Consider the following 19691-nt stretch of genomic DNA (forward strand, 5'->3'; position numbering starts at 1 on the left):
CAAGAATCTTCCCATTAGCCCAGTACTCTGCATTGCTGTTACTCCTTCCAAAGTGAATCACCTCACACTTCTCCGCATTAAACTCCATTTGCCATCTCTCAGCCCAGCTCTGCAGCCTATCTATGTCCCTCTGTACCCTACAACACCCTTCGACACTATCCACAACTCCACCGACCTTCGTGTCATCCGCAAATTTACTAACCCACCCTTCTACACCCTCATCCAGGTCGTTTATAAAAATGACAAACAGCAGTGGCCCCAAAACAGAACCTTGAGGTACACCACTAGTAACTAAACTCCAGGATGAACATTTGCCATCAACCACCACCCTCTGTCTTCTTTCAGCTAGCCAATTTCTGATCCAAAGCTCTAAATCACCTTCAACCCCATACTTGCGTATTTTCTGCAATAGCCTACCGTGGGGAACCTTATCAAACGCCTTACTGAAATCCATATACACCACATCCACGGTTGTGTATTGAGAGGAGCTTGTAAAGAAAGACCGACACTAAAATGGCCAGATGTCATATTTAATCATATCATCACACACTGGACAAGCTCATAATATAGGAATGCATTACAGTCGAGTATAGAGGGAGATTTACTCTGCATCTAACCCATTTTTTTATTATGTCGAGGGGGCCTTTATTCCTCAGGCCCCCTTCATATATATTTTTTTCAGGCTCGGGCTGTGACTTGGTATCGAGAGGACATTCTCTCGGTATTTATTCTTCTTCCATGCCTTCCTTCTACTCGGACAGGTTCCCCCATCTTCACCAGAGCCCATGAAAACCACTGCCTTTGGAACAACCTGTACGATGGCTGACGAGAGGGAGTACAGCATAAGAACATAGTAAATAATAGCATTAGTAGTCCATTCGGTTCCTCGAGCCTGCTCCGCCATTCAACTGGATCATGGCTGATCTTGTTCCACAATGCCTAATTCCCAAACTATCCACATATCTCTTGGTATCTTTAATATCTAGAAATCTATTGATCCCTTTCTTGAATTTGCTCAATGACTGAGCCTCCACAGAGCTGCTGTGGGCTGCTGAGGTGGAGTTGGTAGCCTGGTGGTTGGAGCAGCTCTTACATATGTGTCACACCTGCTTATAGACATGTCCCCGCATCTCACACAAGGTCCAGAAGATGCAGTAGGCCGACCATGGAACTCAACAACTGAGCTGGCTCTCCATCATCTCCTCCCATGAGAGCTGCGTAAAGAGATGGCAGTAGAAGGAGTATGCATTACGGAGGCTGTTCTCCAGATGACCAAGCGTGACTGATGTGATCCAGGTCATTGCCTCACCCAGATGGTGCATGTATGGGAGGTGGAGATCACCAGTAATGAAGGGAGGGACATTTGACAAGATGACCCACTGTGCAGCAGCCAGCAGAGGTTGACTGGCAGAAAGGTCCCACCCACAGTGAGGCACTTGTTCAAGATCAGGGAAACCACGCTCTGTGCTCAGGAGAAAAGATAGTCTTTTTGTGTATGTTGGAGGCATCGACAATCGCCAAGGGGCTGACAACCTCCGCCATTGCTTTTACTCAAACCTCCGTTGTCACATTTGGATGGATATAGCTCTTGACCCCTGCTTTGACGTTATTAGTTCAAATGGTGAAAGGGTAACATGAGTAGCTGCAGCTGGAGGAGAGGAGGACAGAGCAGATGAATGTGTGGCTTAAGATATGGTGCAGGAGGGAGGGCTTTAGTTACCTCAATCACTGGGTCTGTTTATGGTGAAGTTGGGACTGATACAAGTTGGGCGGGTTGCACCTGAACCGGAACGGGACCAAGATCCTTGCTGGGAGGTTTGCTACTGCAGTTGGGGGTGGGTTAAAATAATTTGGCAGGGGATGGGATACAGAGTGGAAGTGCAGTAGGGAGTGATGCACAGTCAAGAATAGAAGAGAAACTGAGTCACTCTGGAAGGCAGAGCAAATATAGACCTGTTAAGGCACAAGCGAACAAGCAAGGCTGGATTGCATCTATTTTAACGCAAGGAGTCTTATTAGAAAGGCAGCTGAATTGAGGGCATTGATTAACACATCGGAATATGATATTATTGCTACCATAGAGACACGATTGAGGGAAGGGCAGGAATGGCAGCTCAATATTTCAGGGTATAGAATCTTCAGGCGTGACAGGAGTGGGGGCCGTAAAAGAGGAGGTGCATTGCACTGTTGATCAAGGAGTCAGTTACTGCAGTAAGGAGGATGAAATCTTAGAAGGTTCCTCAAATGAGGTCCTATGGGGAGAACGTAAAAACAAAAAGGGGCAATCACTTGGCTGGGAGTGTACTACAGACCACCAAACAGTCAGGGAGAGATAGAGGATCAGATAGGTAGGCAAATCTCAGAGAGGTGCAAAAACAATAGGGAAATAATAGTAGGGGATTTCAACTTCCCCGATATCAACTGGGATAGTCTTAGTGTAATAGGCTTAAAGAGGGCAGAATTCTTAAAGTGCAGACAGGAGAGGATTTTGAGCCAGCGCATAGAAAGTCCTAAAAGAGAAGGGGCAGTACTGGACTTAATCCTAGGGAAAGAAGTAGGACAACTCGAAGAAGAGTCAGTGAGGAGCATTTCGCATTGTGGGGATTGTGACCATAACTCTGTAAGATTTAAGGTAGTTATGGAAAAGGACAAAGAGGGACTGGAAATAAAAGTAGTAAATTGAGGGAAGGCCGATTTCAATATGATAAAACAGGATCTGGCCAAAAAGGACTGGGAGCAGCTACTTATAGGAAAGTATACATCAGACCATTGGGAGTCATTCAAAAAGGAAATAGTGACAATTCAGGGCCAACATGTTGCCGTAAAGGTGAAGGGTAGGAACCCTGGACGTCAGAGCGAAGAGGGGACATAAGAAAACACTGGCGGACAAGATAAAGGAAAATCCCAATGCATTTAATAAGTATATTAAGGGCAAGAGGATAACTAGGGAACTGGTAGGGCCATTAGGGACCAAAGTGGCAATCTGTGTTTGGAGCTGGAGGACATAGTTGAGGTTTTAAATGATTGCTTTTCGTCTGTGTTCAATATGGAGAAGGACAATGTAGGTGTAGAGAGCAGGAAGGGAGATTGTGATATACTTGACAAAATTAGCATTGTAAGGGAGGAAGTATTAGCTGTTTTAACGGGCTTAAAAGTGGATAAATTCGTAGGCCCAGATGAGATGTATCCCAGGCTGTTATGTGAGGCAAGGGAGCAGATAGGGGCTCTGACACAAACTTTCAAATCCTCTCTGGTCACAAGAGAGGTACCAGAGGACTGGATGACAGCGAATTAGAATTAGAATTAGAATTAGAACGTTACAGCGCAGTACAGGCCCTTCGGCCCTCGATGTTGCGCCGACCATCTGACCTACACTATTCCATTTTCATCCATATGTCTATCCAATGACCACTTAAATGCCCTTAAAGTTGGCGAGTCTACTACTGTTGCAGGCAGGGCGTTCCACGCCCCTACTACTCTCTGCGTAAAGAAACTACCTCTGACATCTGTCCTATATCTTTCACCCCTCAACTTAAAGCTATGTCCCCTCGTGTTTGCCATCATCATCCGAGGAAAAAGACTCTCACTATCCACCCTATCTAACCCTCTGATTATCTTGTATGTCTCTATTAAGTCACCTCTCCTCCTCCTTCTCTCTAACGAAAACAACCCCAAGTCCCTCAGCCTTTCCTCGTAAGACCTTCCCTCCATACCAGGCAACATCCTAGTAAATCTCCTCTGCACCCTTTCCAAAGCCTCCACATCCTTCCTATAATGCGGTGACCAGAACTGCACGCAATACTCAAGGTGCGGCCTCACCAGAGTTTTGTACAGCTGCATCATGACCTCGTGGCTCCTAAACTCGATCCCCCTACTAATAAAAGCTAACACACCATATGCCTTCTTAACAGCCCTATTAACCTGGGTAGCAACTTTCAGGGATTTATGTACCTGGACACCAAGATCTCTCTGCTCATCTACACTACCAAGAATCTTCCCATTAGCCCAGTACTCTGCATTGCTGTTACTCCTTCCAAAGTGAATCACCTCACACTTCTCCGCATTAAACTCCATTTGCCATCTCTCAGCCCAGCTCTGCAGCCTATCTATGTCCCTCTGTACCCTACAACACCCTTCGACACTATCCACAACTCCACCGACCTTCGTGTCATCCGCAAATTTACTAACCCACCCTTCTACACCCTCATCCAGGTCATTTATAAAAATGACAAACAGCAGTGGCCCCAAAACAGAACCTTGCGGTACACCACTAGTAACTAAACTCCAGGATGAACATTTGCCATCAACCACCACCCTCTGTCTTCTTTCAGCTAGCCAATTTCTGATCCAAAGCTCTAAATCACCTTCAACCCCATACTTCCGTATTTTCTGCAATAGCCTACCGTGGGGAACCTTATCAAACGCCTTACTGAAATCCATATACACCACATCCACGGCTTTACCCTCATCCACCTGTTTGGACACCTTCTCGAAAAACTCAATAAGGTTTGTGAGGCACGACCTACCTTTCACAAAACCGTGCTGACTATCGCAAATGAACTTATTCTTTTCAAGATGATTATAAATCCTATCTCTTATAACCTTTTCCAACATTTTACCCACAACCGAAGTAAGGCTCACAGGTCTATAATTACCAGGGCTGTCTCTACTCCCCTTCTTGAACAAGGGGACAACATTTGCTATCCTCCAGTCTTCCGGCACTACTCCTGTCGCCAATGACGACATAAAGATCAACAACAACGGCTCTGCAATCTCCTCCCTGGCTTCCCAGAGAATCCTAGGATAAATCCTATCTGGCCCAGGGGACTTATCTATTTTCACTCTTTCCAAAATTGCTAACACCTCCTCCTTGTGAATCTCAATCCCATCTAGCTTCGTAGGCTGTATCTCAGTAATCTCCTCGGCAAGATTTTCTTTCTCTACTGTAAATACTGACGAAAAATATTCATTTAACGCTTCCCCTATCTCCTCTGATTCCGCACACAACTTCCCACTACTATCCTTGATTGGCCCTGTTCTAACTCTTATCATTCTTTTATTCCTGATATACCTATAGAAAGCCTTAGGGTTTTCTTTGATCCTATCCGCCAATGACTTCTCGTGTCCTCTCCTTGCTCTTCTCAGCCCTCCCTTTAGATCCTTCCTGGCTAGCTTGTAACTCTCAAGCGCCCTAACTGAGCCTTCACGTCTCATCCTAACATAAGCCGCCCTCTTCCTCTTGACAAGCGCTTCAACTTCTTGAGTAAACCACGGCTCCCTCGCTCGACAACTTCCTCCCTGCCTGACAGGTACATACTTATCAAGGACACGCATTAGCTGCTCCTTGAATAAGCTCCACATTTCGTTTGTGCCCATCCCCTGCAGTTTCCTTCCCCATCCTACACATCCTAAATCTTGCCTAATCGCGTCATAATTTCCTTTCCCCCAGCTATAATTCTTGCCCTGCGGTATATACCTGTCCCTGCCCATCGCTAAGGTAAACCTAACCGAATTGTGATCACTATCGCCAAAGTGCTCACCTACATCTAAATCCAACACCTGGCCGGGTTCATTACCCAGTACCAAATCCAATGTGGCATCGCCCCTGGTTGGCCTGTCCACATACTGTGTCAGAAAACCCTCCTGTACACACTGGACAAAAACAGACCCATCTAAAGTACTCGAACTATAGTATTTCCAGTCAATATTTGGAAAGTTAAAGTCCCCCATAACCACTACCCTGTTACTCTCGCTCCTGTCGAGAATCATCTTCGCTATCCACTCCTCTACATCTCTGGAACTATTCGGAGGTCTATAGAAAACTCCCAACAGGGTGACCTCTCCTCTCCTGTTTCTAACCTCGGCCCATACTACCTCAGTAGACGAGTCCTCAAACGTCCTTTCTGCCGCTGTAATACTTTCCTTGATTAACAATGCCACACCACCCCCTCTTTTACCCTCTTCTCTGTTCTTACTGAAACATCTAAATCCCGGAACCTGCAACATCCATTCCTGCCCCTGCTCTACCCATGTCTCTGAAATGGCCACAACATCAGGATCCCAGGTACCAACCCATGCTGCAAGCTCACCCACCTTATTCCGGATGCTCCTGGCGTTGAAGTAGACACACTTTAAACCAAGTTCTTGCTTGCCAGTGCCCTCTTGCGTCCCTGTAACCTTATCCCCTACCTCACTACTCTCAACAGCCTGTACACTGGAACTACAATTTAGGTTCCCATTCCCCTGCTGATTTAGTTTAAACCCCCCCGAAGAGCACTAACAAATCTCCCCCCCAGGATATTGGTACCCCTCTGGTTCAGGTGAAGACCATCCCGTTTGTAGAGGTCCCACCTACCCCAGAAAGAGCCCCAATTATCCAGGAAACCAAAACCCTCCCTCCTACACCATCCCTGCAGCCACGTGTTCAACTCCTCTCTCTCCCTATTCCTCGCTTCGCTATCACGTGGCACGGGCAACAACCCAGAGATAACAACTCTGTTTGTTCTCGCTCTAAGCTTCTACCCTAGCTCCCTGAATTTCTGTCTTAAATCCCCATCTCTCTTCCTACCTATGTCGTTGGTGCCTATGTGGACCACGACTTGGGGGTGCTCCCCCTCCCCCTTAAGGATCCCAAAAACACAATCAGAGACATCACGTACCCTGGCACCTGGGAGGCAACACACCAACTGTGAGTCTCTCTCGTTCCCACAGAACCTCCTATCTGTTCCCCTAACTATGGAGTCCCCAATGACTAATGCTCTGCTCCTCTTCCCCTTTCCCTTCTGAGCAACAGGGACAGACTCTGTGCCAGAGACCTGCACCCCATTGCTTACCCCTGGTAAGTCGTCCCCCCCAACAGTATCCAAAACGGTATACCTGTTGTTGAGGGTAACGGCCACAGGGGATCCCTGCACTGCCTGCTGGTTCCCTTTCCTTCCCCTGACGGTAACCCATCTACCTACTTCTTTTACCTGAGGTGTGACTGCCTCCCTATAACTCCTGTCAATAATCCCCTCCGCCTCCCGAATGATCCGAAGTTCATCCAGCTCCAGCTCCAGTTCCCTAACGCGGTCTGCGAGGAGCTGGAGTTGGGTGCACTTCCCACAGATGCAGTCAGCAGGGACACTCTTGGTGACCCCTACCTCCCACATTCTGCAGGAGGAACATACAACTGCCTTTACCTCCATTCCCACTATTCTAGATTCCCAACAAATCTACTGAAAAATCTACTGAATGTGGTACCATTATTCAAGAATTGTAGCAAGGATAAAGCAGGTAATTCCAGGCCAGTGAGTCTAACATCACTGGTAGGGAAACTATTGGAAAACATTCTGAGGGACAGGATTATTCTCCACTTGGAGAGGCAGGGATTAATGTGAATAGTCAGCATGGCTTTGTCAAGGGGAGATCGTGTCTAACAATCTTGATTGAATTTTGCAAGGATCAGTGCTGGGACCCTTTCTGTTTGTAGTGTACATTAATGATTTAGACTTGAATATAGGAGGTATGATCAGTAACTTCGTGAAAATTGGTGGTGTTGTAAATAGTGAGGAAGTAGGCCTCAGATTACAGGACAATATAGATGGGCTGTCACAGGAGAGGTACCAGAGGATTGGAGCACAGCGAATGTGGTACCCATTATTCAAGAAGGGCAGCAGGGATAAAGCAGGTAATTCCAGGCCAGTAAGTCTAACATCAGTGGTCGGGAAACTATTGGAAAAAATTCTGAGGGACAGAATTATTCTCCACTTGGAGAGGCAGGAATTGTCAGCATGGCATTTTCAAGGGGAGATCGTGTCTAACAATCTTGATTGAATTTTGCAAGGATCAGTGCTGGGACGCTTTCTGTTTGTAGTGTACATTAATGATTTGGACGTGAATATAGGAGGTATGATCAGTATCTTCGCGAAAATTGATGGCGTTATAAATAGTGAGGAAGTAAGCCTCAGATTACAGGACAATATAGATGGGCTGGTGAGATGGGCAGAGCAGTAGCAAATGGAATTTAATCCTGAGAAGTGTGTGGTGATGCATTTTGGGGGGACTTATAGGCAAGGTGGATGGTAGGACCCTAGGAAGTACAGAGGGTCAGAGGGACCTTGGTGTACTTGTCCATAGATCACTGAAGGCAGCAGCATAGGTAGATAAGGTGGTTAGGAAGGCATATGGGATGCGTGCCTTTATTAGCTGAGGCATAGAATATAAGAGCAGGGAGGTTATGGTGGAGCTGTATAAAACGCTAGTTAGGCCACAGCTGGAGTACTGTGTACAGTTCCGGTCACTGCACTATAGGAAGGATGTGGTTTCACTGGAGAAAGTACAGAGGGGATTCACTAGGATGTTGCCTGGCCTGGAGCATTTCAGCTATGAAGAGAGACTGGATAGGCTAGGATTGTTTTCCTTTGAGCAGAGAAGTCTGAGGGGGGACTTGGCTGAGCTACACAAAAATATGAGGGACATTGATAGGATAGATGGGAAGAAATTTGTTCCCTTAGTGGAGTTGTCAATAACCAGGGGGGACAGATTTACGGTAAGGGGCAGGACGATTAGAGGGGATTTGAGGAAACAATGTTTCATCCAGAGGGTGGTTGGAATCTGGAACACGATACTTGAAGAGGTGGTAGAGGCAGGAACACTCACAACATTTAAGAAGTATTTAGATGAGCGCTTGAAATGCCATAACATACAAGGCTATGGGCCAAGTGCTGGAAAATGAGCTTATCGTGCTTGATGGCCGGCACAGACACGATGGACTGAAGCGCCTATTTCTGTGCTGTATAGGTCTATGATTCTATAATTCTGTGACGAGCGAGAAGGGCCCGCCACCAGTGATGAAGGTTTTGCAATGGGCTCTATGAGCCATGCCCACCCCGAGGGAAACAGTACTGGGAAATTTTACAGGTCTTTAACTTTCGATGATATAGTTTGGGAAAGGGAGTAGATGAGTATAGAGCTGGAAAGGAAAAAGAGGGTAAGGGGGCTGGGTGATGGAAGGGAGAGAAAGGCTATGCGAATGTTTGTTTTTAACAGGTGCTTAGTGCGCCTTTACCCAGATAGTTCAAATTTCCAGTCATGGGAGGCTTCTTCACCTGAATTGGCTGGAGCCGCAAGGTACAGTCCCCAGCCTACTGTTTCACTTATACTTTCTTCACCTCAGCAGCTCCAGGGGAGCGAGAGAGGGCTATAGGGAATGTGAGAGGAATGGGGAATGAGAGAAAGATGGGGAGTGTGAGCGAGAAATAGGGAGTGTGAGAGAGAGATGGGGAGGGAGAGACTGAGATGGAGAGTGAGATAGAGTGACGGGAGTGGAATAGAGAAATTGGGAGGTCGAGAGTGAGATGGAGAGTGAGATTGAGCAATGAGGAATGAAAGAAAGAGGTAGTAAGAGAGATGGGGAGTGAGAGAGAGGGATATGGGAGTGACAGAAATTGAGGTGGCAATAGAGATACAGAGAGTGAGATAGAGAGATGGGGAGAGAGAGGCTGGGATACAGAAACATGGGGAGAGACAGATAAATGGTCATAGTGTCACAGAAAGATACAGCACTGAAACAGGCCCTTCCACCCACCGAGTCCATGCTGACTATCAACCACCCATTTATACTAATCCTGAATTAATCCCATTTCCCGCTCACATCCCCACCTTCCCTCAATTCTCCTACCACCTACCTACACTAGGGGCAATTTACACTGTCCAATTTACCTATCAACCTGCAAGTCTTTGGCATGTGGGAGAAAACAGGAGCACCTGGAGGAAATCCAGGCAGGTCACAGTGAGAACTTGCAAACTCTGCGAGGCAGTACCCAGAACCGAACCCGGGTCACTGGAGCTGTGCGTGAGAGAGATGTAGAGTTAGAGAGATGTGGAGTGAGACAGCTGTGGAGTGGGAGCGATATGTGGCATAAGAGAGCTGGTGAGTGAGAGAGACAGCTGGTGAGTGAGAGAGACAGCTGGTGAGTGAGAGACAGCTGGGGAGTGAGAGAGTAATGGTGCTGGGGAGTGAGGGGGGAATGAGAGCGAGAGATGGGGTTTGAGAGATTGAGATGGAGCGAGACAGAGGTGGGGAGTGGGAGAGAGAGGTAGGGAAAAAGAGAGAGAGATGGGAATTGAGAGAGATACGGGGAGTGAGATAGAGAGCAATCGGGCATGAGGGAGAGGGGGATGGAGAGTGAGGGGCTTTGGGAGGTGAGTTGGATGGGGCATGAGGTGGAGCGAGGTGGTGAGCGAGAGAAAAATGGGGAGAGTGAAGCGGAGAGAGTTGGGAAATGAGAGAGATGGGGAGAGAGAGAGAGTGTTGGGGAGTAAGGGTGAGCTGGGAAGTGAAGGAGAGAGATGCAGAGTGAGAGAGATGTGGAGTGAGAGAGATATGTGCATGAGAGTATTGGGGAGTGAGAGAGAGATGGGTCTTGAAAGTGAGATGGTGTGTGATGGAGAGATGGGAAGTGACAGAGAGATGGCTGTAAGCACTTTTTTTTAAACTGGGATGTCTGTGTGCCTTTAAGACTGAAAAAAAATCTCTGTGGATAATAACTGCAGAGGCTTAGGCTGAATTTTACACCACCTCAATTGGTAAAATTGAGCGGGAGGTTTCAGGAAGTCTATCCGCCCCGCTCCAACATTCGGTTAACTTTACAATGGTCGGGCAGTGGGCGGGGGGGTGGGGGGGGGCGGGGGTGGTGGGTGGGGGGCTGCCAAACGACCCGCCAGCCCGAGGACAATCAAGCCCTTAAGTGGCAACTTAACAGCCATCTTAAGGGCCCTTGCCCGCCTCCATGAGCATATAACCCGTATCAAGTGGGCATGCTGGGGACGTGAATAGCTGCCCAGCTTCTGACCTTTCCATGCCATGAGGGGTGGGGGGTACAGGGCAGTCGGGCATAGGGTGCCTGATTGAGGACCGCCCCCTCCAACCCACCCTGGAACCCCAGACGGCCCCCATTCCCCAAACGACCACCGCAGCTTCAGCAGAGAAGGACCGCACTCCCTGGTGAGGCATGCCCAACTTACCTCCCCTCATGGATCCATGTGGTCGGTGGGGCTGCAGTACCAACAGTGGCCACTGCTCCCGATGGCGCTGGTGGGACTAAGAGCTGCCAGTCCGCTGATTGGCCGGCAGCTCACTGAGGCAGGACTTCCTCCCTCAAGCGGGTGGAAGTCCTGGCTCGGGACAATTACAGCCTGGGGTCCCATAAAATGCAGGATGGGTCCCCGGGCTAGGTGAAAGCATGTTCACCACCGACTTTTACAACGATGGTGAATTCCTGTTCGCCTAAAGTAAAATTTAGCTCTTCGTGTTTGAAGAGTCCAGTCTGCAGAGCAAGTTGCATCCAAGCAACCTGATGGTTTTATGACTCCGATTGAGAAAGGCTTGCATTTCCATTTTGGCAATGAAAGAAGAAACCGACGGCTGTGAGCAGCTGAAAGAGTTACTGCTGGAGACTGGCCAGGAATACAGCCCAGAAAACACTCCCTCTTGAATAATTGGGGCCGTGCTCTGCCTGACGAGATGAAAGTACCCCTGGAAAGGAACAGACCCAGAGAAAAGAAGAATTGCTTTACTCTCTGGAGTAGCACAGTTTGAAGAAAGAAAGCCTGTATTTCGGGTCAGGCAGGTTGCTGTTGCCTCCGTTCAACAATTCCTATCTGACGAATCAGTTCTGTAATTGCTGTGCTCTATGGAGAGAGGCTCCTTTGCTGAGAGGAAGCCTGCATTGTTGAATGTAGTCTCCAGTCTCTGAAAAAATCTCTGCTTTAAGAGTAAGCCCTGTTGAGTTTTGTGTTTTTGGAAATTCCTGAACTCTCAAGGAAGTTTTTAATGTTAGACTGCTCCTTCAAAATTTCAATAGACCTATTGATACAACATGTTGCTGAAAGATTTGTGTGACGCTTGCTGCAGATGAACTACCTTGAACCCATCATAGACCAGCTGTGGGCAGGTAGCTTGGATGGTGAACAGTCACAGCTTAAACACAGGACCTGAATATCCCCCCAGGCCCTGTGTTTAAAGTTGTGACTGCTCACTGCCCAGGTTCCCTTCACGTTGAAGAAGCATTGAGGAAGCTGAACTCTGCACTGTCAAGGGAGAACCCAAGGCTGCTGTAGCTCACGGAACTGAACTGGGAGATGCATCACAAAATGTTTCAATATGTGATTACCGGGGCAGGGGAGGGTGTAACTCAATAATGGGAGGGAACTGGAAGGGAACAGGCTGACTCAGTACGAGACGGAGACTGGGAGGGGAGGGGCTGACTGGGTAATGATTTTCATCTTGAACATCAATAAAGGGTCATGTAGACCTTTCAAAAGAAACCAACAGTCTTTGTTCTTACTGATTTAATCCATGTCTGATTTCTTAATGCAAAATATTTTAGCAAGGGTAGGCACAGCACGGGGATAGATTCAGAGTGAAACTCCCTCTACACTGTCCCATCAAACACTCCCAAGGCAAGTACAGTGAAGGTTAGATACAGGGTAAAGCTCCCTCTACACTGTCCCCTCAAACACTCCCTGGACAGCTACAGCATGGGGTTAGATACAGATTAGAGCTCTCTCTACACTGTGCCATCAGACACTCCCAGAGCAGGTACAGCACGGGGTTAGATACAGTGTAAAACTCCCTCTACACTATCCCATCAAACACGACCAGGGCAGGTACAGCACGGGTTAGATACAGAGAATAGCACCTTCTACACTTTCTTGAAAGCACAGTGAGGAGGGACGGAGGGAGACAGAGGGAGTGGTGAGAGAGGGAACGGGAGTTGGAGAGAGTCAGTAGGAGAGTGGTTGGGACGGGGAGAGGGTGAGGGAGGTTGGTGAGTGTGGGTGAATGATGGATTGGTACAGAGAGCAGGTCGAAGGTGAGATGCATGGTGAGAGGGGAGAGGGTTTATGTGAGGAAGGAGGTAGAGTGAGGAGTTCAGGGGATAGAAGGGAGAACGCAGGATATGAGGAGGGATGGGGAGATGGGGCAGGCTGTGTGACAGAGAGTGGCGTGGAGACAGGTTCGAGGGAGAGAGGGAGGAGGAGAGAGAGACAATAGAAAGAAAGAGGATGACTGAAAGAGAAAGTGAGAGATTTTAAGCAAGAGAGGGAAGGGTGAGGGGAAGATATTAAGTCAGAGAGAGTGTGGGTGTAGACGGAGGTTGGAGAGAGCGAGTGGGGAAAGAGAGATTGGAAGCTCGAGAGAGACTGAAAGAGAAAGTCTGAGCAATGGACAGAAATATGGAGACAGGGAGAGACAGAGAAAGAGATCGACAGATAGAGAAAGCAAGAGATTGAAAGAGAATGTGAAGGCAAGAGAGAGAGAGAGAGAGGGCGAGACAGAGATAAAGATACAGAGACACTGATAATGAGAGACACAGAGACACAGACACTGAAGAAGGCTGATAGAGAGGGAGCGAATGTGACAAATTGACTTGATATAACACCTTTAATGTAATAAAACGTCCCAAGGCACTTCACAGAAGAGTTAGAAAGCAAAATTTTTCACAGCCACTTACGGTGATATTCAGATTGGAGGTGGGTTTTGAGGGGCGTCTGGAAGGACAGTGAGAGAAAGAGAGGAGGAGGAGACATTTAGGGAGGAATTCCAGAGCTTACCAGGTGCAGGCACAGCCGGAAATGGTGAAGTGATTAAATCGGGGATGCACAATAGGCCAGATTGCACACACACAGATCTCAGAGGGTTGTAGGGGCTGGAGGAGGTTACAAAGATAGAGAGGGTTGTAGGGGCTGCAGCAGGTTCTCAGGGTAGGGAGGGGTGAAGCCATGGAAGGATTTGAAAGCAAGGACGGGAATTTCAAAATCTAGGTGTTGCCAGTACAAGAGCCAAGGGTAAGGCAGCAAGCCCAGGGGTTGATGGGCGAACCGATTCTGGTGCCTGTTAAAATATGGGCAGCAGAGTTTTGGATGGCCTCAAATTTAAGGAGAGTAGAATATGGGAAATCAGCCTGGAGTGCATTAGAATAGTCAAGTATGGAGTTATCAAAGAAATTGATGAGGATTTCAGCAGCGGATGAGCTGAGGTAAGGGTGGAGTCGGCAGATGTTGCAGACATTGAAATAGGTGGTCTGAGTGACGGAGCGAATATGATCTTGGAACTTCATGTCATGTTGTGAACAGTCTGGTTCAGTCTCAGCCAGTCGCCAGGGAGATGAATGGAGTTGGGGCCAAGGGAACAGAGCTTGTTGAAGGGCCAAAGCGAATCGATTCTTCCTTCCAAATACTCAAAGGCAGTAAATTTCTTCCCTCACAGTGCTGGATGTCAGGTAAACAGTCCAATAATTTCGCAACAGCAGATGTGTCAAGAGAGGTGGTGGTGAGGTTGAGCTGGATGTTGTTAGTGGACATGTGAAAATTAAGTGTGATTTTCGATAATATGGCTGAGGGGCAGCATGTAGATGATAAATATGAGGGGGGGCGGGTGGTTGGGGGGAGGAGGCAAGGATAGATCCTTGGGGAACACCAGAGGTAATGATACAGGAGCAGGAAGAGAAGTCATTGCAAGTGAATCTCCGACTAACGTTAAATACATAAGCATGGAACCAGGAGACAGCAGTCCCACCCAGTTGGACACAGTGGAAAGACATTGGTGGAGGATGGTGTTGTCAAACATGGAAAAATCTGCCAACGGGTCGAGAAGGACGTGGAAGGAAAGTTTATCTTTGTCACAGTTACTTAGGATGTCATTTTGGACTTTGATAAGGGCCATTTCAGTACTGTGACAGAAGCCGAAACTTGATTGGAGGGATTCAAACATGTTGCTCCAGTTAAGATGGGAATGGATTTGATTGGCGACAACACGTTCATGGACTTTGGAGAGGAAAGGGAGGTTGGAGATGGGGCGGTCGTTTGCAATGACAGGGTGGGTCATGGGATTTTTTAAGAGCAGGGTGATGACAGGACGTTTGAAGGAAAGAGGGACAGAACGTGAGGAGAGGGAACCGTTCACAATATCATGGGAGCCAGGAACGGACGCGGCCCCGTCTATCCGATCAGCTGAAAAACTGAGGAGCCGGGGCTGTGAGCACCTCTGCTGAGCTCGAACTTGCTCCCACGTCCTGGGTTCCATCCCCCGGCTCGAGCCCCTTGGCTGGGTTTGTCCTGATACAAACACCACCCACATCACCATCTGACTCTGAGAGCGAGGGAGAGAAAGAGAGGCAGCAAGGACCTGGTGGGGGAATGGAAGGGAGACAGAATCAATGTGAGAATCAGAATCAGATGTGAGGAGCGGTGGATCGTACCAGTGGCGGTGGAAGAGAGACTGTGCCTGTTGCTTCCCCTCCTGTCCTGCAGAGGGCGGTGTTACACTCTTCCACCTCACCACCCCCTCACCACTGGATGTATGTTCACATCCCCAGGATTTCTGATGTCTTTCAGTTGATAGAAGTCTAAGAATAAATATTATATTCATGGAGTGGAAACACTGTGACACACCTTGGGGCTGCTCTCAGTTGTTTCGTTTATTCATTAATTGAATAATTGATGTAACTGGATATTTCACCGCGCTCTCGATCTGCTCTCTGAACTTCGACTGAGTCACCACATAAATAAATGTGTTTGTGCAGCAATTTAAATTCCGCAGCAAATATCCGACATTTTCAAATATATATTCTGAATCGTTGGAATTCCCGGGATCTGATCCTGTAACATAATATAAGAAATTTATAACATACACCGACCACAGAAGTATGAAGCTGCCGGATATGGTGAAGAGTAAAATCACAGATTTCCTTCTGCTCTCCATCTCTGGGTCACTGTGATTCTCCCCCTTGCTCTGACCCCTCAGTCCTTTACGCACTCGACTGGCCACTAAAATGTGTCTGACTGTCAGAGTGTTGAGCAACAGAATTAAAGCAAATGGGAGCAATGGGGTTAAAACCGTATCAAACCAGTCAAATCCCACCCATCCGGGCTCAGTGTAATAGTTTGGCTTTATCTCACAGCGCCATGGTACATTATCAATTATCTCTCTAGCTTCGTATGTAAAGTAGAAGGGAACGTTTTTTAAACAGAGCAGAATGCTGGTTGTTCCGAGAGCCACAGCTGCAGTTTTCTCAGTGCAATATTTTGTTTTCAGCTTCTGGCAACAAATGGCCACAAATCGATCAAAGGAGAAAGTGACGGTGAACCAGACAGAACAGTCTGTGGCTGTCCGAAGCAGGATAACATTAACACTACACACAGGGGTGATTTCCAGGAAAGATCCCGGGAAATAATAATAACTGATCCGCCAAAGTATGACCTCAGTGATAATGACCAGCAGATCCGCTGTTGCCATGGCCATCAGGTAGCGAGTGGTGCAGGTGGAGAGGCCGCACTTTCCCCGGGACAGGATCACAATCGCCACTAAATTAACTGTAAGAGAGAGAAGGGAAAAGAAAAACTGGAAATTACTGATCGAGCATTCTCTATGTGTGACTCAGAGAGTACGGGCAAGATTTTAGCAACAAAAACAGGCAGGTTTGGGACAGGTCGAGGTTAAAATTTATGAATCTTAACATTGACTCCAACCCATCTCCGTCCTGCCCACTTCCGGGTGTAACGGAGTTGGGACAGGGAACGGGCAGACAACCGCTCCCAAGAGGCGGGCTGGCAATTTAAATATTTTAAATGAGGCTGGAGGTCTCTGATTTAATGGGCTGCATTTTAAATCTTTTCCGCTGAAACAGGCGGCTTGCATAAAAAATGCAGCCCGCACATACAGGGACCACACGCCACCGCGATTCCAAACGTGGTGGCTCATTACTGTGTCAGGGGCGACTGCCCCACCCGCTGATCACATGGAGGGGGGGCCGGCGAGACTTTGCGGCAGTGGCGTCCAGCCCCAATGCGCAGGCACCAGCACCAATTTTAAAGGACTTACTGCCCTCAATAAGCATTTGAAATTTAAAGCGGCAGTTATTGTAAAGTTAAGTAATCATGAATAAAATAACATTTCCATGCGCTCTCCTCCCTCTCTCCCCTCTCCCCAGTGGCATATTACAACATTCCTGCCCTTTCCCCCACCCTGCCCGAATATCTACCTTGACAATTTGACCTCCCCACTACCCCTCGGCCTAATTTCGGAATCTTTGTCTTTTACCCCTCACCAAGCAATCTGCAGCATTGTAACCCCACTCACCCCCTCCCACACAGAGAAAATGACCTCCTCCTTCTCCCTACAATCTGATAGTAAATTCTGAAAACACTCAGCAGGTCAGATAGCATCCGTGGAGAAAGAAAGTTAATGTTTCAGGCTGATCAGCTTTCATCGGAACTGGAAGATATTGCAGATTAACAGTTTTAAAGCAATAATAGGTCCAGTGAAAAGTTGAGTATAGGGGGAGGAAAGAACAAAGGGGAAGGTCTGTGATCGGGTGGACGGCAGGAGTGATTCAATGACAAAAGTGATGATGGTGCAAGGTGAATGGGACAATTACAGATACAAAGGATGGCTGCAGAGGACGTGTAAATGTTTGCAGCAGAGTAACAGAGAGGGAGGGGTGCATGGAAAATCTGGCAAAGAGGAGGGGAACCAGTAGCCTGGAAAAGTGACAGGGGATGGTAGGTGGACGTCAGGAGTGTGGACCAGCCTGCCAGCAGTGTACAAATAGTGAATCCTCATCCCAAGCACCAGACCACATTTCCCTCCACTCCCAGTCAATCTGGTGCAGCCATCCTCCACTACCAGAACAGCCTGTCCCAGAAAGTGGGAACAATGGTTATAATCCGAAGATTTAAATCACTGTGTTGAGACCGACAGACAATACATGTCGATTGGAACAGACTGACAGACAATACGTGTTGAATGGAAGAGACTGACAGACAATACATGTCGAAGGAAGAGACTGACAGACAATACATGTCGAATGGAAGAGATTGACAGACAATACATGTCGATTGGAACAGACTGACAGACAATACATGTCAAAGGAAGAGTCTGACAGACAATACATGCTTAATTGAAAAATCTGATGCTGGTCCTCATTGAGTTTCAGTCGAAGTCTGTAGAATGTCTGGGATAGAGTGGTCTGTGTGGGAGTGGAATTATGAATTAAAATGACAAGTAACCAGAAGCTCTGGGTCAGACTTGCAGACTCAAAAGACGAGTCCAGCAAAGCAATCACTTAATCTGTGTTTGTCCCTCCCAAATGGCCAGCACACGACATTGTGAGCAGAGTATACAGTCACAAAATGATAAGAAGTAAAAGCAAATCACTGTTTCACCTCGAAAGAGTGTTTGGGGCCTTGGACAATGGGAAGGGAGGGGGTGAATGGGCAGTTGTTACAACTCCTATGGTTGCATGGAAAGTTGTTCAAGGAAAGGGAGCAGATGCTGTGGGTAATTGAGGAGGGCACCAGGGTTTCACAGTAAACGAGGAGCGGAGCTGGGGAGCAGAATATATGCTTGTTGATGGACATAACTCGATGTGAGATAAATGTTGTAGGAGGAAGAGTTGAATTTTTTGGCGAGTGTAGTCGAATGTGAGGGGGACAAGGAAATCTTCTCATGGTTCTTGTAGGGAGGGGAAAAGGTGTAGGCAGTAATGTGGGAAGTGAGGTGGTCACAGTCGAGAGCTCTGTTAACCAAAGTGGAAGCTAATCCTCAGCTGAGGAATAGTGAAGATATTTCAGAAGTACTGCTATGGAAGGCAACATTGTCGGGGCAGTTGGAATGGAGGTGGAGAAACTGGGAGAATGGAACAGAGTCATTCATGGAAGTGGGGTGGGAGGAAGTATAATCAAGGTAGATGTGGAGCTGGTGGGATTATGGTAGATATTGGTGGATAGCCAATCCCCTGAAATGGAGGTAGGGAATCAAGGAAGAGAAGGAAAATATATTAGCTGGACCATGTGAAGACCAGGGAGGTGTGGAAATTAGATGCAAAGGTGATGACATTTTCCAGTTTAAGGAAAAAGAAGGAAATATTATCAGCTGAGTTATCAAAGGACCAGAAAAATTTTTTTGACCGAGGGGACCTGAGTAGGATTTGAAACAAAAAATGGTCCGTGTATCCGACACAAAGGCTGCATAGCTAGGACACATGGAGGCTGCCATTGTAACACCATTTGGTGTGGAATATCACAATATTTACACCCGAGGTCCCCACACCAATACCTTACAACACGGTTCCTTCACAAGGATCAGGAATAGGAACCTGTGAGCGATTTCATTCCCAGACCAGAGCTGGTGAGGAAGAGAGAAGTTGCAGTGGGGAATGCAGAGTGAATGAAACAAAATGGATCAATTCCAAATGGGGCCCTCAGAACGTACCAGCAGGAGACGGTGGAGGGAAACTGGGCTGGAAACGGACTCATGGTGTCTGTCAGGCAAGATTCCATCCATTGTAAGTTTAAGGACAGTTCGGGTTTACTGGATTTTGGAGCAGAGAGGGGCAGACGGGCATGGATAGAAATGAAAATGGAATTCTGCAGCACAGCTCTGAGCTCAGAAGGAAGGAATTCTGTTTTGTTATAGGACAGTCAGGGATAGTATCACAGCTGCAGAAAGGGAGGTCGTCGAGGAGGGTTTGTCTACTGAGTCATTATGGGTGGAAGTCAGAAACAGGAAAGGAGCAGTCACTTTGTTGGGAGTTTTCTATAGAACCCCCAATAGCAACAGAGACATGGAGGAACAGATTGGGAGGCAGATTTTGGAAAGGTAACAGGGTTGTTGTCATGGGTGACTTCAACTTCCCTAATATTGA

General features: G+C 47.5%; 1 protein-coding gene across 1 annotated transcript; it reads right to left on the reverse strand.

The window, feature by feature from the left end:
• Positions 1-15451: 15451 nt before the first annotated feature.
• LOC137345718 (probable G-protein coupled receptor 139) lies at positions 15452-19330 on the reverse strand. Its single transcript, XM_068008983.1, has 3 exons — positions 19259-19330; positions 17908-18014; positions 15452-16412 (listed from the first exon to the last, which is right to left on the reverse strand). The coding sequence occupies exons 1-3, from the start codon at positions 19328-19330 to the stop codon at positions 15452-15454; spliced, it is 1140 nt and encodes a 379-aa protein (XP_067865084.1).
• Positions 19331-19691: the final 361 nt, after the last annotated feature.

This window comes from Heterodontus francisci, chromosome 29, assembly GCF_036365525.1.
Source record: "Heterodontus francisci isolate sHetFra1 chromosome 29, sHetFra1.hap1, whole genome shotgun sequence".
Taxonomy (NCBI): Eukaryota; Metazoa; Chordata; class Chondrichthyes; order Heterodontiformes; family Heterodontidae; genus Heterodontus; species Heterodontus francisci.